This window comes from Gymnodraco acuticeps, unplaced genomic scaffold, assembly GCF_902827175.1.
Source record: "Gymnodraco acuticeps unplaced genomic scaffold, fGymAcu1.1, whole genome shotgun sequence".
In the NCBI taxonomy this organism is placed as follows: domain Eukaryota; kingdom Metazoa; phylum Chordata; class Actinopteri; order Perciformes; family Bathydraconidae; genus Gymnodraco; species Gymnodraco acuticeps.
Genome location: NW_022990879.1, coordinates 453,541 through 476,036, shown reverse-complemented (window position 1 = coordinate 476,036; position 22,496 = coordinate 453,541). Strand labels below are relative to the sequence as shown.

General features: G+C 41.1%; 1 protein-coding gene across 1 annotated transcript in view; it reads left to right on the top strand.

Annotated features, from left to right (window-relative positions):
• The window catches only part of zfyve26 (zinc finger, FYVE domain containing 26), a 67,167-nt gene that overhangs the window by 28,723 nt on the left and 15,948 nt on the right, over window positions 1–22,496 (top strand). Inside the window, 15 exon segments of the mRNA XM_034233403.1 lie at window positions 1,469–1,574; window positions 2,443–3,092; window positions 4,039–4,269; window positions 6,291–6,490; window positions 6,927–7,031; window positions 8,183–8,305; window positions 9,555–9,731; window positions 10,426–10,675; window positions 13,209–13,307; window positions 14,253–14,440; window positions 15,881–16,020; window positions 17,985–18,013; window positions 18,485–18,621; window positions 19,991–20,211; window positions 21,622–21,769. Coding sequence (XP_034089294.1) covers window positions 1,469–1,574; window positions 2,443–3,092; window positions 4,039–4,269; window positions 6,291–6,490; window positions 6,927–7,031; window positions 8,183–8,305; window positions 9,555–9,731; window positions 10,426–10,675; window positions 13,209–13,307; window positions 14,253–14,440; window positions 15,881–16,020; window positions 17,985–18,013; window positions 18,485–18,621; window positions 19,991–20,211; window positions 21,622–21,769 — 2,804 coding nt within the window.

The window sequence follows — 22,496 nt, the reverse complement described above, 5'->3', positions numbered from 1 at the left end:
GAGAAAAATGTCACAAATGTACAAGAAAAAATGTGATCCATACACGTTTAATGCCAAAATTGTATTTGGAAACAATATTGGTCCTTTAACAACTGCAAAAAGACGTTACTTTAACATTTTATTTCAATCAGTGAGATTTTATGGTCATTTATATATTTGTCGATAGTCACATAATACGAATTCTGGATGTATAAAGGGGTCTGTAGGGGGGGGGGAGGTTGGGGTAATGTTTTATTTAAATGGTTATTTAACTAAGACACCTAAAGCACCAGAAACATACACTTTGGTTAAATGTACTTGTTTTCTTGAGTTTTAAACTACTGTGGTCAAATTGACCCCCGAGGATGAAGGGTAAGGTAAATCTGAGGATAACAGGAGGGTTAAAGTTACACACTTGGCTGGTTGAACCTCATCACACTACAAAATAAAATAAAAAACAATTTATTTGAACGCATATTCAAGTTAGATTTTCTCATAAATGTTCAACTTTTATCTTGGAAATTCAAAATTCTGGCTAATAAATGTTTTATTAACCTAAAATGGGCCTTATACGCTGTAGCTTTTGAGTCTCTTTTAAAGGTCCCATGTCATGCTTTTCCGGTTATTACCCGTCCCCTTGTGTTATGAAGGTTTTTCTGCATGTAAACGGTCTGCAGTCACAAACCCTCAAAGTACACCCTGTAGCGAGTAAAACTCTAACACAGAAAATACCTGTCTGTGCTGCCCCAGAACGCCTCGTTAGACATTTATCTTTTTCCATTGTTTACTTCTTGGGTCTGGCGACGTATTTCGGGTGTAGTGACGTAACGTACCGGCCACGGAGCCGTTACGTTTGGACCAATCCGCGGACTTCCTCACACACACACACTCGGCGGGGCGTTGCGAGGCTCGCTGCTGCGAGGAGCGGGACACCGTGAGCCGGCTCACTGGTGTGGGGTCGGCGAGACACCGCGGAACTCAGCCTGGGCACACACACAAACTCCCAGCCAGACTGCGGGTGTGTGTGTGTTTCGGGCTGGGTTTCGTTGTGTCTCGCAGACGGCCACTGGGCTCACAGGGAGGGGGGGGGGGGGCAGGAGCTCCAACAAGCCGTTTAGGACAGAGTGAATACACATACTATAGAGATGCTGTATGAGAAACCAATGTGAGTGTGGAACATTGCACAATGTACATTTATTTGAGTAGACCTCAACAATGGAATTATGATCATTAGAAATGGCCATGACATGGGACCTTTAAGTAATGCTATTTAAAAAGAAGAAAAAAACAGTTTTGAGATTCTTATGCAACTTTGAACAGCTCTTTAAGCAGTTTAAGTGCATTCTGCTATTTTTAAAATAAATCTTGCTACTTTCTTGACCTCACCATCTCAGTCCCTTTTTATACCAAACGTCAGCCTAAATACTAATGCTCCTCGTCTTCATCTACCTGTTGTGTGCTGATGTTCGTCTCTTGCTGTTCCCTTCAGATCAGAGCAGTGAAGTGAAGCTGGGGAATCCTCTGCTGGTGTTGCTTCAGACCCCGTTCCAGCTTTTCTCCCACCTGCTGTTTGACAGACAGGTGTCTCCGGACAGGTACAAACAGTCAGAGTATAACTTGTCTCTTAATCTTTTATGGAGGTGTCAATATATAGTATAAAGAAACATCTCTGCATGATGTATAACTAAAGCGATGTTGTTAAACATGGGAAAAGAACAGATTTTTTATTTATATAATTGTCTTAATGTACATTATTTAATTTCATATTCTGTTCTTGTACATCGGTGCTTCTCAAAGTGTGGTCCGCGGACCACTGGTGGCCCGGGAGTGCCCCCTAGTGGTCCGTGAGTATATTGGTAACATTTCACATTTGAAATAAATAAATACATTTAAGTTTTCCGCACTCTCACGGGAATATCTCCGCAATAGAGCGAGCTTAAGTTTCACTTTCGATTGCATGATATAGCCCAGTGCAACACCTTCATCACACATGTTGCCACTTGTTTGTACCGTTTTCAGGCGATTTGTAATCTGTTCTAGAAAAACGATGTGATTTTGGATATTTGTGGAGTTAGGTGGTCCGCGAGTGTTTTTTTATTGGTTAAGTGGTCCTTGGTATGAAAAAGTTTGAGAAACACTGTTGTACATAACACATTCTATTTACATGTATATAGACTTCTTGCACTATTTTGTATTTTATTATATATGTTGCATTGTTGGAGGAGCTCAGGTCAGAAGAATTTCATTGCCATTTCTACACTGTAGCTTATGACAATAAAACCTTTTGAATTTAAAGAAGTCTTAGGAGGAGCTTGGTGGACACAATGTTACACAGCAGCCTAAACAAAAGCCAGACAAACTGTGAAGAGGAAAATAAGACAAACAACTTGATGAATGAAACGTTTAGGGGTGGTGTGAAGGCAGCATCTGACTTTAATATGTCCCCTCCTGTGTCTCCTGCAGAGTTCTGTCCTTGCTGCAGCAGGAGCGTCTGCGTCTGAGCGTCCAGCAGGTGATCGTGCAGAGATGCTGTGAGGCTCTTCCTGTGTGGGTCTCCAGCTCCAGGGATGTCTCCAGTCCCCAAAACAAAGACGGTGGAGTGTTTGGAGTCGCTAATTTATCACTCCTTCTCCAGCAGCACGCTCAGGAGCACATGTCCACTCTGGGAATCACAGAAACTCAGTCTGACGCCAGCTCTGAGTCTGATGCCTCAGTGGAAGAGCCTTCCTCTGCACCCACTAACCTCTCCACCTCACCTCCTTCTTCTTCCTCCTCCTCCTCCTCTTCCTCCTCCACCGCAAGCTCCTTCCTCCTCACACCATCAGCCCTGTCTTTCCTAAAGTCCCGCTCCCCACTACTGGCGACCTTGGCGTGTCTGAGCGCCTGTAAAGGAGAAACGGCTCGATCACAACCCTCCGGATGGTCGGGTTATTTCCGCAGCAACCGGAAAGAAGTCGTGCTAGATGGAGAGCAGATTTCCCGGGAAGCAGACGCCCTCCTGAAGGAGTTCCCAATCCTCCAGGCGTACCTCCATACCATGGCTGAACCCCTGCTGGGCTCCCTGGGTAATGAAGGTGAGGACAGTGTAGGACTAGGGGCGGTTAAAACAAATAGTGAGTGAATGTCTTCTGCTTTATTACATTAATGCACACAATGTTGACAATATCGCTAGCATTCTATTTCAATGTAAATGACTGCTTTATTGTATTGCTATCTTTTTATTACAGTGTTCTTAATATAGTTTGCTATCTGCAGGGGGTCCGCGGGGTCTTAAAAAGTATTAAAAGCGAAAATTAATAATAATAATAATACATTTAATTTGTTAGCGCTTTTACAGGTGCTCAAAGACGCTTTACAGATATAGTGAAGAGAAAAGAAAGGAACAACAAATAAATATATAGTTAAAGTTAAAGTCAAATAATACAAAAACAATCACACATTAAAAGCCAGATTGAAGAGGTGAGAAAATGAAGGCTATTAAAAAGTATTAAACGGCATTTTCCAAGGTATTACATTTTGTAGCTTGTTTTCAATAAGTATATAAATGGTCCAAAGAGGTTGTATTCTACAGTCGGCCTGAATGTAATCATGGCGTAGGTGTGTAGTGTGATTCTGTAGTTTATTGATGGCATCCCGTTGGATTTGACGTCATCTGAACAGGACATCGCACGCTCACTGCTTGATAGCGCGAAGGTCCGTTTACGCCGGTTGTTAAACAACATCGTTATGGGGAAATGCAAGTCTGCGTCCAAATGGTTGGAAGATAAGGAGGAAGGACAATCAATTCTGTATATAGTCAATGTGAGGTAAAGTGTGTCGCCAAGGTAACCGGTTAAAACTCCAAGTGGCGATGAGGTCTTAAAATGTATGGAAAGGGTCTTAAAAAAGGTCTTAAAAGGTCTTACATGTGACTTCAGGATTCCTGCATATACCCTGATCTGTGTTATTTAAAAAAATATATATGTTTATGTATGCACCTAGTGAAATTCCTTGTACGTGTGAACCTAACTGGTAATAAACCTGATTCTTCTTCTTCTTCCCCTTCCCTGGGTAATGAAGGTGAGGACAGTGCAGGACTGGGGGCGCTTCTCTGTGGGAAACCCCTGGTCAGTCTGCTGCTGTCGGGGCCTCAGGAGGAAGTTTTCCAGGCTCTGGCAGCGGAAGCCTTCCAGAAATCTCTCTCCTCCCGAGACCTGAGCCGAGCTCTCAGCCTGCTGGAGCTGTACGGGCAGCGCTGCAGCCAGCAGGGGGCGCTGAGGGACCGCCTGCTCGCCTGCGCCGCCTTAGAGGGTGAGACAAGCAAGATTCAAGATTCAAAGGTTTTATTGTCATGTGCACAAAGCTACAGTGTAGAAATGGCAATGACATTCTTCTGACCTGAGCTCCTCCCACAATGCAACATATATAATAGAATACAAAAATACAAAGTAGTGCAAAAAGTCTGTATACAGTTATACGAGTGCAGGCATGTGAAATACTTTTGTTGGGAGTCTGCACTTCAAAAATACAGTTAACAAATATTCTGATTTAAAGGTGGATAGGATATGATGGCAAAATAAAAAACTAAATTTAAAGAAATCCATACAAAAACACAAAATAGTACAAAATAATAATATTTAAAAAATTATTTATATTAAACAACAAGGTATATAAGCAATAAAACGTATGTATTAAAGGAAGAAAATATTGTAAATATTAAAAATTCAACTTTTCTGCATATTTAAGGCTCAGTTCGAAACCTTTATAAATGACATGTGGGATTGTTATGATTATAGTAACTAATAGATTGTTATCAAATTTGCTAAACTGTTGTATCCTTCAAATGACAAATAGTCTACAAAAAAGAAAATGTTTCCTCTACTGTCAGGACATAGCGACAGTTATAGCAAATAGGATAAAAGTAATGTGGATTCCTTAAAGGTCGCCTATTATACTGTTCTTCATCAATATATCCCAGGTCTCAGATATATACAGAGCATGTCTCTGATTGGCTGAAACACCAAACAGATCATTGCAGCATCCCATAATCCCCTCTGTTTCAGCCCTGTTTCCAAAGTGCTGATTCTCTGTCTGTTACTTTAGATGAAAATAAGGAGCCCCTCCCCACGCCCCTCTGAGAGACATTTGGTTACAAAGAACTAGGGATGCTCCGATCGCCAATTTTGGGGCCGATCGCCAGAATCAGTATCGGCCGATCCGATCGAGTGGGCGTGGCCTATGGGGATCTTCCATTTAAAGTGATGTTTAAAACTCAGTTACTGGAGCTTCCACAAACGACAACCAACATAATCGTCGTCACAGTTAGGTCTAACTCTTAGTGTGTGTTCTGCTCCGCTCACCGGTCCGTCACAGCGGGCGGAGCTGCAGGATTTCTGCTTCACACACGTTGCATACCGCTATTTTATTGATATTTTCGGACACCTTAACATACTGCCAGACCGGTGAAGCCATTTTGGCGAGCTTGTTTTGCCGCACAGAGAAAAGTGTCATGTATTTTACGTCATGTGATCGGCTCTCCTGATCGGCCTTTATAGAGAGCACCGATCGATCGGCAGAGAGTGAATATCGGCCGATAACGATCGTCGGCCGATCGATCGGAGCATCCCTAAAAGGAACACAATGGTGCTCTAGGAGGAGATTAAGGTGATAAGGGGGGGGGGGGTTACCTTGGTTGCTGATTGGCTAATGGTTACACAAGCATAAAGTGGCCAAAATCTGATCAGCTCATTTTCAGACAGGTTTTTATAAAACTGGATCAGGACAAAAAGAGAGAGAATATTTGTTCCTGAAACTTTCAGAGTCTCTTTCCACAGAGGGGACACATGTTGATGTAGAAGAGACATGAGGAAAAGGGGACACATGTTGATGTAGAAGAGACATGAAGAAGAGGGGACACATGTTGATGTAGAAGAGACATGAAGAAGAGGGGACACATGTTGATGTAGAAGAGACATGAAGAAGAGGGGACACATGTTGATGTAGAAGAGACATGAAGAAGAGGGGACACATGTTGATGTAGAAGAGACATGAAGAAGAGGGGACACATGTTGATGTAGAAGAGACATGAAGAAGAGGGGACACATGTTGATGTAGAAGAGACATGAAGAAGAGGGGACACATGTTGATGTAGAAGAGACATGAAGAAGAGGGGACACATGTTGATGTAGAAGAGACATGAAGAAGAGGGGACACATGTTGATGTAGAAGAGACGTGAACAAGTGGATTTTGCATAATAGGTGACCTTTAATACAATTGCATAATTACTTTTAATGTAACTAACATGTTTGTATACCTTTGTCTCTATGCTCAGATGGAGATGCAGGGATAAGTCAGCTGTTCCGGGTGCAGGATGCAGATCTGAGAGCTCGAGTTGCCCTGCAGGCTCTTCATCGCTGGCCTCTGTCCGCCTGCCTCGAGCTGCTCGACTTCTGCCTCAACGACCCCGACACCGAGGCCTCGCTGAGGAACGACCTGGAGCTCAAGAAGAAACAACTGGACATCTATAAATGGGTACATTTAAAGTGCATTACAAGAAAACTGGGGAGGCAGCTTTCTGTTTTTATATCGCCCCAAGCTGTGGAAAAGCCTCCCATTTGAAGTCATACTCTGTAAAGCACTTTGGGCTGCGTCAAGCATGAAAGGTGCTTTATAAATACAGTTGTTTATTATCAAATTAAGAGCTGAAGTGTGTTGAGAGAAGAAAAATGTTGAGGGGTAAAGTGGGGGGGAGAAACCCATTCACTAACTCACACGCTTGTCTCTTTAATCATCATTAAGGTGAGTTTGTGTAACTGTCAGTACTTTTTAAAACACTATAATCTTTGTTTATCCTGTATTGTGAGTTTGAGATGCAGCACATGTTTTGTCTTGTTTGGCATGACTTCAACTCTTCAGTGTAAAAAATGTAAATGTGCATCTTGCCAAGTTTCTTCTTCTCTTGTCACAGATGTTGAATTTGAAGCCTCCTCTGCCGTGGGCGACCTGGCAGGAGCTGAAGACCGAGTCCAAGACAAACTCTGAGACCATTTTATCTAAGATGATGGAGGCTAAAGTAGGTTCAGCTCACCTTATGTCACAAACAATCTCACATCGTATTATGTCAGACAAGATCTTAGCACTTAATTTACGATACGATATACTTTATTGTCCCCGTAAGGACATTTGTTCTGGACTCCGTCCCGCAGTTCCGCATACATGTACATATACAAACATAGTGGACATTAAGAGACATACACATATCATCATAATTTTACTGTACCAAATGTTACTGTCATTTATTTTTGTAATTGTGGTGATATTAAAGAGGCCCTATAGATGAGAGTAACACCTACGTCACCTCCGGGCGAAAATTACGGCCCCGCCCACTTTTGGGGGAAAACAAAGCTGTCATTTGAACGGCGGTCAATACAAATTCTGAAGTTTTTGCCAATCCGATCAGAAATGTTTGAAAACCGTGGATTTTCTGAACTTCAAAGAGCCCGATCACGATGGCCAATCAACAATCAATCAATCAAACAATTACATTAAATCATTGGAAATCGACGATCGGGCTCGATATATGGTTCAATTAAAATCAGTAGGCGAGGCTGTAATTTCTCCGGCTGTTACTCTCATGAGCGAGGCGGAAAATAATAGTTGTATCATGCCAACAAGCTGCTGTGTCGTTTATTGCACCTCAAACATTAAAACAAATCCAGAGTTCAGTGTTTCTGGATTTCCTCTAAGAAGAAAGGACGGAAACAGAAGATCTCTGTGGCTTCAGGCTTCATCGCCGTTCAAATGACAGCGTTGGTTTCCCCCAAAAGTGGGCGGGGCCGTAAAGTGACGTAGATGTTACTCTCATCTATGGACATCGATCGCCTACTGCTATATTTAACCATATATCGAGCCCGCTCGTCGATTTCCAATGAGTTAATGTAATGTTTGCCTGTCTGGCCATCGTGATCGAGCTCTTTGAAGATCCACAAATCCACAGTTTTCTTACATTTCTGATCGGATTGGCAAAAACTTCAGAATCTGTATTGACCGCCGTTCAAATGACAGCTTTGTTTTCCCCCAAAAGTGGGCGGAGACGTACTTTTTGCCCGGAAGTGACGCATGTGTTACTCATGTATTGTGCCGTTGTGGTGTTGCCTTACCTGTAGTGTGTTGTGTCTATACAATATACTGTCATGGGATTTCTCTTGTCTTTATTTTCTGCAGGAGTTTGCTCTGTGTGCTCAGTGGGTGGATCTCTATCCTGTTTCTGATCGGCTGAAACTGAAGCTTCAGACGGAGCATTTACTTCACCTGCTGGAGAAGGGACAGACGGATGAAGCTTTCCAGGTCAACACTGCTTCATGTCCTCTTAAATTCAGATCCTAAATAACTCGACACAATGATGATAATTATACGATACGATAAAGACTTTGATTATACGATACGAGAAAGTACGGTGACAGGTGCAAATGCATTGCAGCCCACAACACGTCCATTAGTCTAAAAGATTCAAGGCTTTTATTGTCATGTGATCAAAGCTGCAGTGTAGATATGTCAATGAACATCTGAGGTCACAGGCTCCTCCAACAGTGCAACAACAATAAAACAGAATATAATAGAAACAGTGCAGAATAGTCTCTATACAGTAATTGGAATATTGATATTTATGTAAGTTGCAAACAGAGGAATGTTATGGATGTTATTTCTAAAGTTCAGGTGTTTAACATTCTTATTGTGGGATGAAAATGCGCTGCAGTTAAAAAATCTGTGCAAATATAAAAACACAAATTACATTACATTAAATTGCATTTAGCTGACGCTTTTATCCAAAGCGACTTACAATAAGTGCGTTCGACCAACAAAATACAAACTTGAAGAAAACAGAATCATATAAGTACATCAGGTTTCATAGAGCAAAAACATTTCAAGTGCTACTCAACTGGCTTTAGGTAAGCCAGTCCTTTATTAGTATAAAAGTGCTTTGTTAATAATTCTATCGCTCGAAGTGGAGTCGAAAGAGATGATTTTCAGTCTGCGCCGGAAGATGTGCAAGCTATCTGCCGTCCTGATGTCAATGGGGAGCTCATTCCACCATCTTGGAGCCAGGATAGCAAACCCACGTGTTTTTGCTGATGGGAACTTGGGTCCCCCTCGCAGCGAGGGTGCAGCGAGCCGTTTGGCTGATGCAGAGCGTAGTGCACGTGCTGGGGTGTACGGTTTAACCATGTCCTGGATGTAGGAAGGGCCAGATCCATTCGCAGCATGGTACGCAAGTACCAGTGTCTTGAAGTGGATTCTAGCAGTTACCGGAAGCCAGTGAAGGGAGCGGAGGAGCGGAGTGGTGTGGGAGAATTTAGGAAGGTTGAAGACCAGACGAGCCGCTGCATTCTGGATGAGCTGCAGAGGTCGGATGGCACATGCAGGTAGACCAGCCAGGAGGGAGTTGCAGTAGTCTAGGCGTGAGAGCCTGGACCAGAACCTGAGTCGCTTTCTGGGTCAGCTGGGGACGTATCTTCCTGATGTTGTAAAGCGTGTACAAATGTGTCAAAAACACTGTTCTCTCTCCTTCCTTTCTCCCTCACTCTTTGTTTTTCAGTTGCTGGAGGGCCTCTCGGACTCTGCGTTGGGTCTGGATGTGTGTGAGCGAGCTCTGGACCTCCGCCCCGGTCTGCCTGCATGTCACTTCCTGGCCGACTTCCTCACTCTGCACTTCCAGAGGCAGGTGTCTCCGGCACGAAGACGCCACATCCACGCCCTGCATCTGGGCTCCAAGGTCTGTGGTCAAGTTACACACTATCATTTCTTTAAATCAGTATTTCAATTGTTTAATATATAAATAATTTAAGAACATGTAAACTTCATCACTGCTGCCTCTTCTCTATGTCCACTTAATTCCAATAGAAGATCAATATTTGTAGTATACAATATACGAATATATTTCGTCTGCCTGTATTGTTTGTGTTTTATCCGTTGTAACTTTGTTCATGCTGCCCTTCTTGGCCAGGTCGAGATTCTAATCTCAATGAGATGTTTTTACCTGGTTAAATAAAGGAGATATATATATATATTAAGGGAGGCCACGGGTTCAAACCCCACTGCAGTCAGCATGTCGTTGTGTCCCTGAGACCCAAATTGCTCCTGTGGGGATTGTCCACAGTATTGAGTAAGTCGCTTTGGATAAAAGCGTCTAACAAGTAACATGTAATGTAATATTAATCCTCTTTAAACATTTGAATGCAGATTTTTTGCATATGATGCTGTTGAAGCATTGTTTTCACACATCTTCATGTTAAGATAAGAAGTACTTTATTGATCCCATGTTGGGAAATGTTTATGTTGCAGCAGCATAAAAAGACATGACATTGTACAGTACAAATGTAAAGTCTAGAAATAAACATTTAAAAATGTCAACATCTCAATGGCAATAAAATAAGCGTTAATGTCTCTGGATGTGTGTTACCCTGCAGGTGTTGCTGACGCTGCCCTCGTCCGCCCGGCAGGATTACTTCCCGCTGCTGTCGGAGCCGCTGCTGATGCTGGAGCAGCTGCTGATGAACCTGAAGGTGGACTGGGCGGAGGTGGCGGTGCGAACGCTGCGCAGCCTCGTGATTGGTCAGGAGGCCGGCTTCAGCTCAGAGGACATCGATAAACTTCTGGCAGAATACGGCGGCAAGGCGCTCGACTTCTCCTGCGCTCCCAGAGAGAGGAGCCGCTCAGGTGGGTGATTATAGTGAGGTGGGAAGTAGTGGAGTACAAATACTTCGTTGCTGTACTTACTGTAAGTACATTGTCCTGGTATCAGTACTTTACTCCACTACTTATTTTTCTGACGACTTTTTACTTTTACTTCTTACATTTTGAACCCAAATACCTGTACTTTCTACTTCTTACATGTTGAGCACAAATACCTGTACTTTCTACTTCTTACATGTTGAACACAAATACCTGTACTTTCTACTTCTTACATGTTGAACACAAATACCTGTACTTTCTACTTCTTACATGTTGAACCCAAATACCTGTACTTTCTACTTCTCACATGTTGAACTAAAATACCTGTACTTTCTACTTCTTACATGTTGAACACAAATACCTGTACTTTCTACTTCTCACATGTTGAACTCAAATACCTGTACTTTCTACTTCTTACATGTTGAACACAAATACCTGTACTTTCTACTTCTTACATGTTGAACACAAATACCTGTACTTTCTACTTCTTACATGTTGAACACAAATACCTGTACTTTCTACTTCTCACATGTTGAACTCAAATACCTGTACTTTCTACTTCTTACATGTTGAACTCAAATACCTGTACTTTCTACTTCTCACATGTTGAACTCAAATACCTGTACTTTCTACTTCTTACATGTTGAACTCAAATACCTGAACTTTCTACTTCTTACATGTTGAACACAAATACCTGTACTTTCTACTTCTTACATGTTGAACCCAAATACCTGTACTTTCTACTTCTCACATGTTGAACACAAATACCTGTACTTTCTACTTCTTAGATGTTGAACCCAAATACCTGTACTTTCTACTTCTTACATGTTGAACTCAAATACCTGTACTTTCTACTTCTTACATGTTGAACTCAAATACCTGTACTTTCTACTTCTTACATGTTGAACTCAAATACCTGTACTTTCTACTTTCTACATGTTGAACACAAATACCTGTACTTTCTACTTCTTACATGTTGAACCCAAATACCTGTACTTTCTACTTCTTACATGTTGAACCCAAATACCTGTACTTTCTACTTCTTACATGTTGAACTCAAATACCTGTACTTTCTACTTCTCACATGTTGAACTCAAATACCTGTACTTTCTACTTCTTACATGTTGAACTCAAATACCTGTACTTTCTACTTCTCTCATGTTGAACCCAAATACCTGTACTTTCTACTTCTTACATGTTGAACCCAAATACCTGTACTTTCTACTTCTTACATGTTGAACTCAAATACCTGTACTTTCTACTTCTTACATGTTGAACTCAAATACCTGTACTTTCTACTTCTTACATGTTGAACTCAAATACCTGTACTTTCTACTTCTCTCATGTTGAACCCAAATACCTGTACTTTCTACTTCTTACATGTTGAACCCAAATACCTGTACTTTCTACTTCTTACATGTTGAACTCAAATACCTGTACTTTCTACTTCTTACATGTTGAACTCAAATACCTGTACTTTCTACTTCTTACATGTTGAACTCAAATACCTGTACTTTCTACTTCTTACATGTTGAACTCAAATACCTGTACTTTCTACTTCTTACATGTTGAACTCAAATACTTGTACTTTCTACTTCTCTCATTTCCCAAACAGCTGGTTCCTTTAGTCTGAATGTGTGTTTGATGCGTGATCATTATTCTTTAGAGTCATTGCGTGCCTATTGATTTGAACACGATCCGTGTATCCATCATTTCCTGGTCTTCTCTAAAGAAGAGGGACCAATGGAAACGTTGTCATGTTGCCGTTGTTCAGCATGGAAACATTCATTAGCTAACAATGACATTATTGTTCTATTAATATAAAGGGAGGTCAGGTACTCTTTAAAACAGCTGCTAGTTATGGGTACTTTTTACTGAAGTACATTTCAAAGCCTCTTTACTTTGACTTGAGTAAAGAAGTTTAGTCAGTACTTCTACTTTTACCAGAGTATTTTAAAACACGAGTATCTGTACTTCTACTTGAGTAAAGGATGTGTGTACTTTCACCATCTCTGAGGATCACTGACCAATGCAGAGACACCTTTGTTAATGTTGCACACAAAAAAAATGACTTAAAGGATTGCATTTGATTCAAATAAATTATATTTTGTTCTTCAATCTGACTTGAAGTTGCAGAAACACAAGCACATCACATGCTTTCAGCTAGGTTCTAATGAGCGATGCCTCAATAAACACTCTCAATTAGCATAAACCTAAGAAATGCTTGCAATTAACCTGAAAAACACACAAACAATATTCAGCACAAATACTACACTTATTATTTTGCGAGTTACAGGTCATGATGCTACTGATATTAGTCCATATTTGCGTACAGGTTACGGCCTATTTCACACGTTACACTGGTCATTTAATTGGTAAAACCGCAGTAAAGATACAATATACATTTCAAATGTGCATAAGCGATGTGCAGTACAAATTACACATTCATTATACATCTGTGTCACTACTGTTATGTCTTTCAGCTGCTTTTTTTTCTAAATATTTGCTTGTTTTCCAGACTCAGTGATCAGCCTGCAGGACTCTCTGATGCAGTGTCCGGCTCAGGACAGCAGCTCCCTATCCTCCAGCAGGATCGAATCCCCAACACCTTCTACAGGTACAGACATATCTAAAACATTTATTTTATTCCAGTTGCGTATTTCCATATAAATTGAAAGTGCTTTATTTACCGCTTTCACCGCCTTTAATCAAAGGAGAAGAGAAATCTGTATAGAGAGGCGAAGTCCCGCCCATCTGCTTCCGCCCCATGGGACCTTATTTCGGAAAAACTATGTATTGAAGTCGATGGAGAGAGAAAGATTATCTTTCGATCCCGTTTGAATTGTGCCACGAATTACACATACGATGTTTGTCAATCTTAAAAAAATTATTTTCAAGTCAAAAAAGTCACAGTTTGTCGTAAAACTGTTGAAATATAAGACTATGAAAAATACGCAACTAGAAAGACTACAAATCCCAGAGTCCCGGTCCCGCATGCTGGCTCTTAGGAACCGACTAACTCCCCTTGTGTGTGTGCACAGCTCTCAACGTGCCCAGACTTGGAGTGATTTTCACCTCTTTTAATACTTTCCGCCTCATTCTGAGAGAAAGAAGTGAAATGTTTCAACGTGACGGCCGTCTTGGTGTGTGGAGCGAGACGGGAGATGTAGTTCATTGAGCGGTTTCACAAACAAAAGTCTTACTTCACAGTTTTACGACACGTTTTATTTTTTTTTACTTTGACAAAATTATCTTTTAAATTGACAAACATCATATGTGTAATTCGTGGCACAATTCAAACGGGATCGAAAGATAATCTTTCTCTCTCCATTGACTTCAATGCATACTTTTTCCGAAGTAAGGTCCCAGGGCCTTCCAGGAGCCCGGAAAGGGAGGGACTTCGCCTCTCTATTGATGATTCTCCTCTTTCTCCTCCTACGCCCGCAAACTCTTGTGTTATTGTTTAAATTTAGAGACGGTTCGTTCAGGTGCTGAATATTTCTTTAAACTTGTGTTCCTCTTGGTTTTCCTGATTGTTTCCTTCTCCTGTGTTGTGTCACAGCCAGCACCCCCACACACACGCTCTCCTCTAACAGCAGCGACAGGGAGAAGGACCGCAGCTCCGCGGGGAAGAAACATCGATCCTCTGCAAAGTTCCAGCCTCCAGAACAACCCCCGGCCCGGAGAGACTGGGTCCCCGACACCAAGCAGCTCCTGTGCATGGTCTGCCAGAGGGAGAGGTTCACCATGGTGAGCGGGCAAAACTATAAATATCTAGAAGTACAAAACAAATCTCCCCATGGGGATAAATTATAAATATCTTACCTTAAATCACCCTATTTCCTTTGAGTGTTTATTATTGTGCAGAAATGGGAAATGTGATAATATTGCATCACCATATAAGTTATAAAACAAAACGGTGAAAAAACCTAAAATGTACAAAAACTCAAGTGAGACAAAATATTCTAATGATCCATTTTTAAAAAGCTCAAAGGGGAAACAACGCCATTACAGGAGACTAAATGAAAAGTAATCTATCTCTGATTGAAAATCCCACATTTCTCTAAAAGTTGTTGGACATATTTTGGATAATATAAGTACACAACATATATATAACATAAGTCTAGTGGTTTATGACATTTTAAAGTGGAAAGGTTTCTTTTTATACCATTATTTACCTTTTTTTTGTTGCTAGAAATGTATTTAAAGGGGACCTATCATGCAAAATGCACTTTTTGATGTCTTTTATACATACACATGTGTCCCCGGTGTGTCAGGGAACTCACGCAGCGTCAGAAAATAAAACCCTCTCTCTTTTCCTCCATACCCAAATCTCTAAAAACGGGGAACAACGGAGCTGATCCAGATTTGCATCCGATATGACGTAATATCTGAAATGTGGACCCACGGGCCAATCAGAAACGTTGCTATCAGAAACAATGCCTGACTGTTTTGGACGTAATATGGTCGGTGTTTACATTAGCATCGCTAACACTCAGAGCTAACCTGTACGGGAGAGCATGTGTGTGAAGAAGCAGGAAGTAAAAAGGAACTCACCTTGTGGTATAACCGGCAAGAGAGAAAGCCTTTGAGCTCCAGACTGTTTCAGAGAGAATCCTTGATGATCCATGATATGGCGTTTCATCACGGCAGCATTTAGTTAGACAGTAGCTGCCGGGTCCCGCATGAGCTCAGACCCTCCTTTTTATTTATTTTTAAAGCTTTATCTCCAAATCAGCACTTTTGAAACAGGAAGTGAAATAGAGGGATATGAGGCATAGCTAGAATGATCTGTTTGGTATTTTGAGCAAAACACTTCATAGACATGTTTTTTATATATTTGTATATATCTGAGACCTATGCTATTGCCTAAAAGTAGCAGGATAGGTGACCTTTAAATTGGTTGAAATCTGACGCTTTTATTCATATTTTTAAAGATTCTCCTGACGACAAATGTTCACAGAAAATAAAAAATTGCTAAAATTATCCTGGAAAACTTATATTTTGACCATTTAAGTAAAACCTTTTTCCCACCAGTTTCAAAGAGGGCATTTTTTTCTCATCAGTTTTTAACTCGGAAACAAAGGAGAGCATTTGTTTTTGATAACACAACAAATAGATCACCCTGTCTGGGTTTCCAAGTGTGAAATGAATCAGTAAATAATCACTATTTGTCTTTTGCTTTTCCAGTTCAACAGACGGCATCACTGTCGCCGGTGCGGCCGTCTGGTTTGTCACGCCTGCTCGGAGCACAAGATGCCGGTGGCAGGATGTCCGGGAGAAGAGGAGGTCCGGGTCTGTGACCAGTGCTACGCCTACTTCCACCCAGAGTAAGACCCCGCAGATCTTAGAGCTGCAAAACCTATAATTAAATATGTTTTAACAAGAAACACTATACTTAAAGGTCCCCTATTGTACTGTTTTTCATTAATATCTCACAGGTCTCAGATATATACAGAACCTGTCTCTGATAGGCTGAAACACCAAACAGATCATTGCAGCATTACCCATAATCCCCTCTGTTTCAGCCCTGTTTCCAAAGTGCTGATTCTCTGTCTGTTACTTTAGATGAAAATAAGGAGCCCCTCCCCACGCCCCTCTGAGAGAGACTTGGTTACAAAGAACTCAATGTTGCTCTAGGAGGAGATTCAGGTGATAAGGGGGGGGGGTTACCTTGGTTGCTGATTGGCTAATGGTTACACAAGACAAAACATCGTTATGACATCATTAAGTGGCCAAAATCTGATCAGCTCATTTTCAGACAGGTTTTTATAGAAATGGATCAAAGAGAGAGAGAATCTTTGTTCCTGAAACTTACAGAGTCTCTTTCCACAGAGGAGACACATGTTGATGTAGAGGAGACATGAAGAAGAGGGGACACATGTTGATGTAGAAGAGACATGAAGAAGAGGGGACACATGTTGATGTAGAAGAGACATGAAGAAGAGGGGACACATGTTGATGTAGAAGAGACATGAAGAAGAGGGGACACATGTTGATGTAGAAGAGACATGAAGAAGGGGACACATGTTGATGTAGAAGAGACATGAAGAAGAGGGGACACATGTTGATGTAGAAGAGACATGAAGAAGAGGGGACACATGTTGATGTAGAAGAGACATGAAGAAGAGGGGACACATGTTGATGTAGAAGAGACATGAAGAAGAGGGGACACATGTTGATGTAGAAGAGACATGAAGAAGAGGGGACACATGTTGATGAAGAAGAGACATGAAGAAGAGGGGACACATGTTGATGTAGAAGAGACATGAAGAAGAGGGGACACATGTTGATGTAGAGGAGACATGAAGAAGAGGGGACACATGTTGATGTAGAAGAGACATGAAGAAGAGGGGACACGTGTTGATGTAGAAGAGACATGAAGAAGAGGGGACACATGTTGATGTAGAAGAGACATGAAGAAGAGGGGACACATGTTGATGTAGAAGAGACATGGAGAAGAGGGGACACATGTTGATGTAGAAGAGACATGAAGAAGAGGGGACACATGTTGATGTAGAAGAGACATGGAGAAGAGGGGACACATGTTGATGTAGAAGAGACATGAAGAAGAGGGGACACATGTTGATGTAGAAGAGACATGGAGAAGAGGGGACACATGTTGATGTAGAAGAGACATGAAGAAGAGGGGACACATGTTGATGTAGAAGAGACATGAAGAAGAGGGGACACATGTTGATGTAGAAGAGACATGAAGAAGAAGGGACACATGTTGATGTAGAAGAGACATGAAGAAGAGGGGACACATGTTGATGAAGAAGAGACATGAAGAAGAGGGGACACATGTTGATGTAGAAGAGACATGAAGAAGAGGGGACACATGTTGATGTAGAAGAGACATGAAGAAGAGGGGACACATGTTGATTGTAGAAGAGACATGAAGAAGAGGGGACACATGTTGACGTAGAAGAGACATGAAGAAGAGGGGACACATGTTGATGTAGAAGAGACATGAAGAAGAGGGGACACATGTCTTGAATATCATAGTGGCATAATCTAGAAATGACAGAAGAAATAAGAAATGCTTGTTTTCAAAATAACAAAGCTGATTTTATTTTACAATTTGTTGTGTACATCCAGAGCTTTTGAGAGGTGGTTGTCAAAAGATCAACCATATTGGAAACCTGACTTTGTAACAGTTATTAGTTACGTTTGAAGGGTCCTACCTAAGAATTAAATGTGGCGGACCACTTTTAAGAAATCATGTAGATCCATATCAAATCAATGTGTTTTGAAATTCATTTGTGCCGTTTTTCTTTTTCTCCACGTTCAGTTCTGACGATGAGATGGAACCAGCTGAAGGTAAATTGAAAAATATATATAAAGGATATGGAAAATGTCTCCTCTTTGCTGCATTGGAGTTAGTTTGTTTTGGTGTTAACTTTCTTTTATAAGTAAAAGCACAATACTGACACATGCACTCAGAAAAACTGCCACCTTAAATATCTCTAAGTTATGTCAAATGAATGCAATGTCTGTCTTTTGGCTAGGATATATTTTAAAAGGTGCTTTTCTGCCGATTTTAGACCAACTATTTTTAGAAATGAACTTTTTTAAATCTGTTGTGAGAGATAGACAAAACCTGCCAAATATTTTCATCTGGTAAAACTTGTCTCCCAACTGTTTCACGGAGACAATGACTACTTTTTTTTGTCACAAACAGAGAAAACTGCCACCTTGAATATCCAAAATTCTGCTTTTCTCAAATCATTGATATTTAGATGGCCTGAAATGTCACCCTGACTCTCTCTGCTCTCCTCTGTTTTCCTGCAGACACAGGAAGTCCCGTGGTGACGGAGGAGACTTTAGACGGGATGCTGCATCTTCCCGAAGTGATCCAACGACAGATCCACCTGAGCACGAACTCTGCCGAGAACAAGCTGCTGCGGAGCGAGTTCTACTACGAACAGGTCGGGTGTTAACATTTCTTATTACAAATCATCGGTCATTTTTAGCTTACTGTAGGGGACAACAAGCATTTAGGTAACACTTAAAATCTTATATTTCTTAAATGCTACTCTTCTTGACATATGGATTATGGGTTGCAGCCTAAATTTGAGATCATATTCCAGCTGTTATCCCCGGCCCGATGATAATAGACACCTTTTTAAAATCACAACACATCAACAGCATTAGTTATAAATAAAGTGTTACAGTTGTCTTAAAGGTCACCTATTCTGCAAAATCCACTTCTTCATGTCTCTTCTACATCAACATGTGTCCCCTCTTCTTCATGTCTCTTCTACATCAACATGTGTCCTCTCTTCTTCATGTCTCTTCTTCATCAACATGTGTCCCCTCTTCTTCATGTCTCTTCTACATCAACATGTGTCCCCTCTTCTTCATGTCTCTTCTACATCAACATGTGTCCCCTCTTCTTCATGTCTCTTCTACATCAACATGTGTCCCCTCTTCCTCATGTCTCTTCTACATCAACATGTGTCCCCTCTTCTTCATGTCTCTTCTACATCAACATGTGTCCCCTCTTCTTCATGTCTCTTCTACATCAACATGTGTCCCCTCTTCTTCATGTCTCTTCTACATCAACATGTGTCCCCTCTTCTTCATGTCTCTTCTACATCAACATGTGTCCCCTCTTCTCCATGTCTCTTCTACATCAGCATGTGTCCCCTCTTCTTCATGTCTCTTCTACATCAGCATGTGTCCCCTCTTCTTCATGTCTCTTCTACATCAACATGTGTCCCCTCTTCCTCATGTCTCTTCTACATCAACATGTGTCCCCTCTTCTTCATGTCTCTTCTATATCAACATGTGTCCCCTCTGTGTAAAGAGACTCTGTAAGTTTCAGGAACAAAGATTCTCTCTCTTTTTGATCCATTTCTATAAAAACCTGTCTGAAAATGAGCTGATCAGATTTTGGCCACTTTATGATGTCATAACGATGTGTTGTCTTGTGTAACCATTAGCCAATTAGCAACCAAGGTAACCCCCCCCCCCTTATCACCTGAATCTCCTCCTAGAGCACCATTGAGTTCTTTGTAACCAAATGTCTCTCAGAGGGGCGTGGGGAGGGGCTCCTTATTTTCATCTAAAGTAACAGACAGAGAATCAGCACTTTGGAAACAGGGCTGAAACAGAGGGGATTATGGGTAATGCTGCAATGATCTGTTTGGTGTTTCAGCCAATCAGAGACAGGCTCTGTATATATCTGAGACCTATAATATATTGATGTAAAACAGTATAATAGGGGACCTTTAAAGTAGAATTAACCCAGTGAATACAGTAAAGATAATCTCAGTGGTTTCCTTTATCTCACAGGCTCCCAGTGCGTTCCTGTGCGTGGCGCTGCTCTCTCTGCACAGCGATCAGACGGCCTGCGGGCATCAGCTGATCAGCCATTGCCGCTCTCTGTCTCGGAAACTGACAAACCCCGAGGTGGACGCCTGCCTGCTCACTGACATCATGAAGCAGCTGCTCTTCAGCGCAAAACTCATGTTCGTCAAGGTGGGCCGCAGCCAGGACCTCGCACTGTGCGACAGGTGAGATGTAACCCTGGGTCCACTGGAGAACATGCTGCTCCAAAAACAAGTACAAAAATAGTGAAAACAAGTTTTTTCGCTTGTAATAAGCAAATAAATCTGCAAGTAGAACAGGTGAAAATTGCTTGGTAACATTTGTTGATATTAGATCAGATATTTAGATAAATGAGATCTTGTTAACCTATATTTTACCAATAAATGTTGTGTTACAAAATAAGCCAGAAAAGCTCAAAAGTGTTCTGTTTTCTGATGTTGGTGATTTTCCAAAAAAAATTATTTTCTAAAGTCAAGTAAGAATTATTTGTGAAACCACATGATCCATCTTTTGCAAATACCACAGGTGCTTAAAAACCGTGTGTTTCATCTGAGATATAACTCAAAATAATGTTTTTAAGAGATACTTAAGATGCATTGTCTAGAAAACAAGATTCCTTATCTTACTACACTGTTACTTCTTACATTACATTGCATTTAGCTGACGCTTTTATCCAAAGCGACTTACAATAAGTGCATTCGACCAGGAAGACACAACCTTGAAGAAAACAGAATCATATAAGTACATCAGGTTTCATAGAGCCAAACATTTCAAGTGCTACTCAACTGGCTTTAGATAAGCCAGTCCTTTATTAGTATAAAAGTGCTTTGTTAATAATTCTATCGCTCGAAGTGGAGTCGAAAGAGATGAGTTTTCAGTTTGCGCCAGAAGATGTGCAAGCTATCTGCCGTCCTGATGTCAATGGGGAGCTCATTCCACCATCTTGGAGCCAGGATAGCAAACCCACGTGTTTTTGCTGATGGGAACTTGGGTCCCCCTCGCAGCGAGGGCGCAGCGAGTCGTTTGGCTGATGCAGAGCGGAGTGCACGCACTTCTCAAGTGTAAAGACATTTACTGACTAGAAATCAGACAAATGTACTTTTTTTCCCAGTTGTTTTTGTCTGCAAAGAACTCTTGGGAACTCTGTTGTGGTCAGTTCAAAGCCATGTAAAGAAAGTGTTTGCAAGAGAAAAACCTATGTCTGCGATTGGACTCAGGCACATTCTTGAAATCACCTAAAAAAAATCACACAAATGATTCGATAATATTTAGGCATAGTTTGAGAACTGCTATCCATTTTGTCATTGGAGAATGTTCACATATGTAAAGAGGAAAGTTATAACTATGGGGGGTAACATATTTTTTTATGTCGGTGTCTATTTTTGTACTTTGGTTTCTTCGATATGTTTTGTCTTAAGTTTAGGTCTTGGTATTGTATCATCTTATCACTGTTAAAATGAAAAGGATATTGAACATAAGATGCTACGTATGGATCATGATAAGGGCAAAATGTTAAAATATATCTCAGAATTCAGACTTTTGGTCATAGCAAATTGTTCCGATCTCACTCTTTTACTTATCCTCTATTTCCTCAGCTACATCAGCAAAGTAGACGTGCTGAAGATTCTGGTGACGGCGAACTACAAAGATATTCCTTCTCTGGACGACATCGTGGAGACTTCTGCCATCACTCGCCTCCGTCATCAGCTACTGGAGGCCGAGCACTACCAGCTGGCCGTGGAGGTGAGGAGGACGGCTATTTATACCTTTGTATTCCTTCCTGGTCATTACATAGATACGTTGGACCTTAAAACAAACTCTGATATTGTTAAACCTTTGTCAGGGAGTCAAAAAAGGCTAGAGAATTCAGAGTTTGTTTTTAAATGTAAGACAATAAAGGCATTTTAACTGTTTTAAAAGGGAGTGCCTTAAAGTTTAAATCGTATGTAGTGTCTCTACTTTAAAGAGTCCTCTCCTGCTGATGTCCAGGTGTATATCAGAATGTAGTCTCTCTACTTTAAAGAGTCCTCTCCTGCTGATGTTCAGGTGTATATCAGTATGTAGTGTATCTACTTTAAAGAGTCCTCTCCTGCTGATGTTCAGGTGTATATCAGTATGTAGTGTCTCACCTTTAAAGAGTCCTCTCCTGCTGATGTTCAGGTGTATATCAGTATGTAGTGTCTCTACTTTAAAGAGTTCTCTCCTTCTGATGTTCAGGTGTATATCAGTATGTAGTGTCTCTACTTTAAAGAGTTCTCTCCTTCTGATGTTCAGGTGTATATCAGTATGTAGTGTCTCTACTTTAAAGAGTCCTCTCCTGCTGATGTTCAGGTGTATATCAGTATGTAGTGTCTCTACTTTAAAGAGTCCTCTCCTGCTGATGTTCAGGTGTATATCAGTATGTAGTGTCTCACCTTTAAAGAGTCCTCTCCTGCTGATGTTCAGGTGTATATCAGTATGTAGTGTCTCT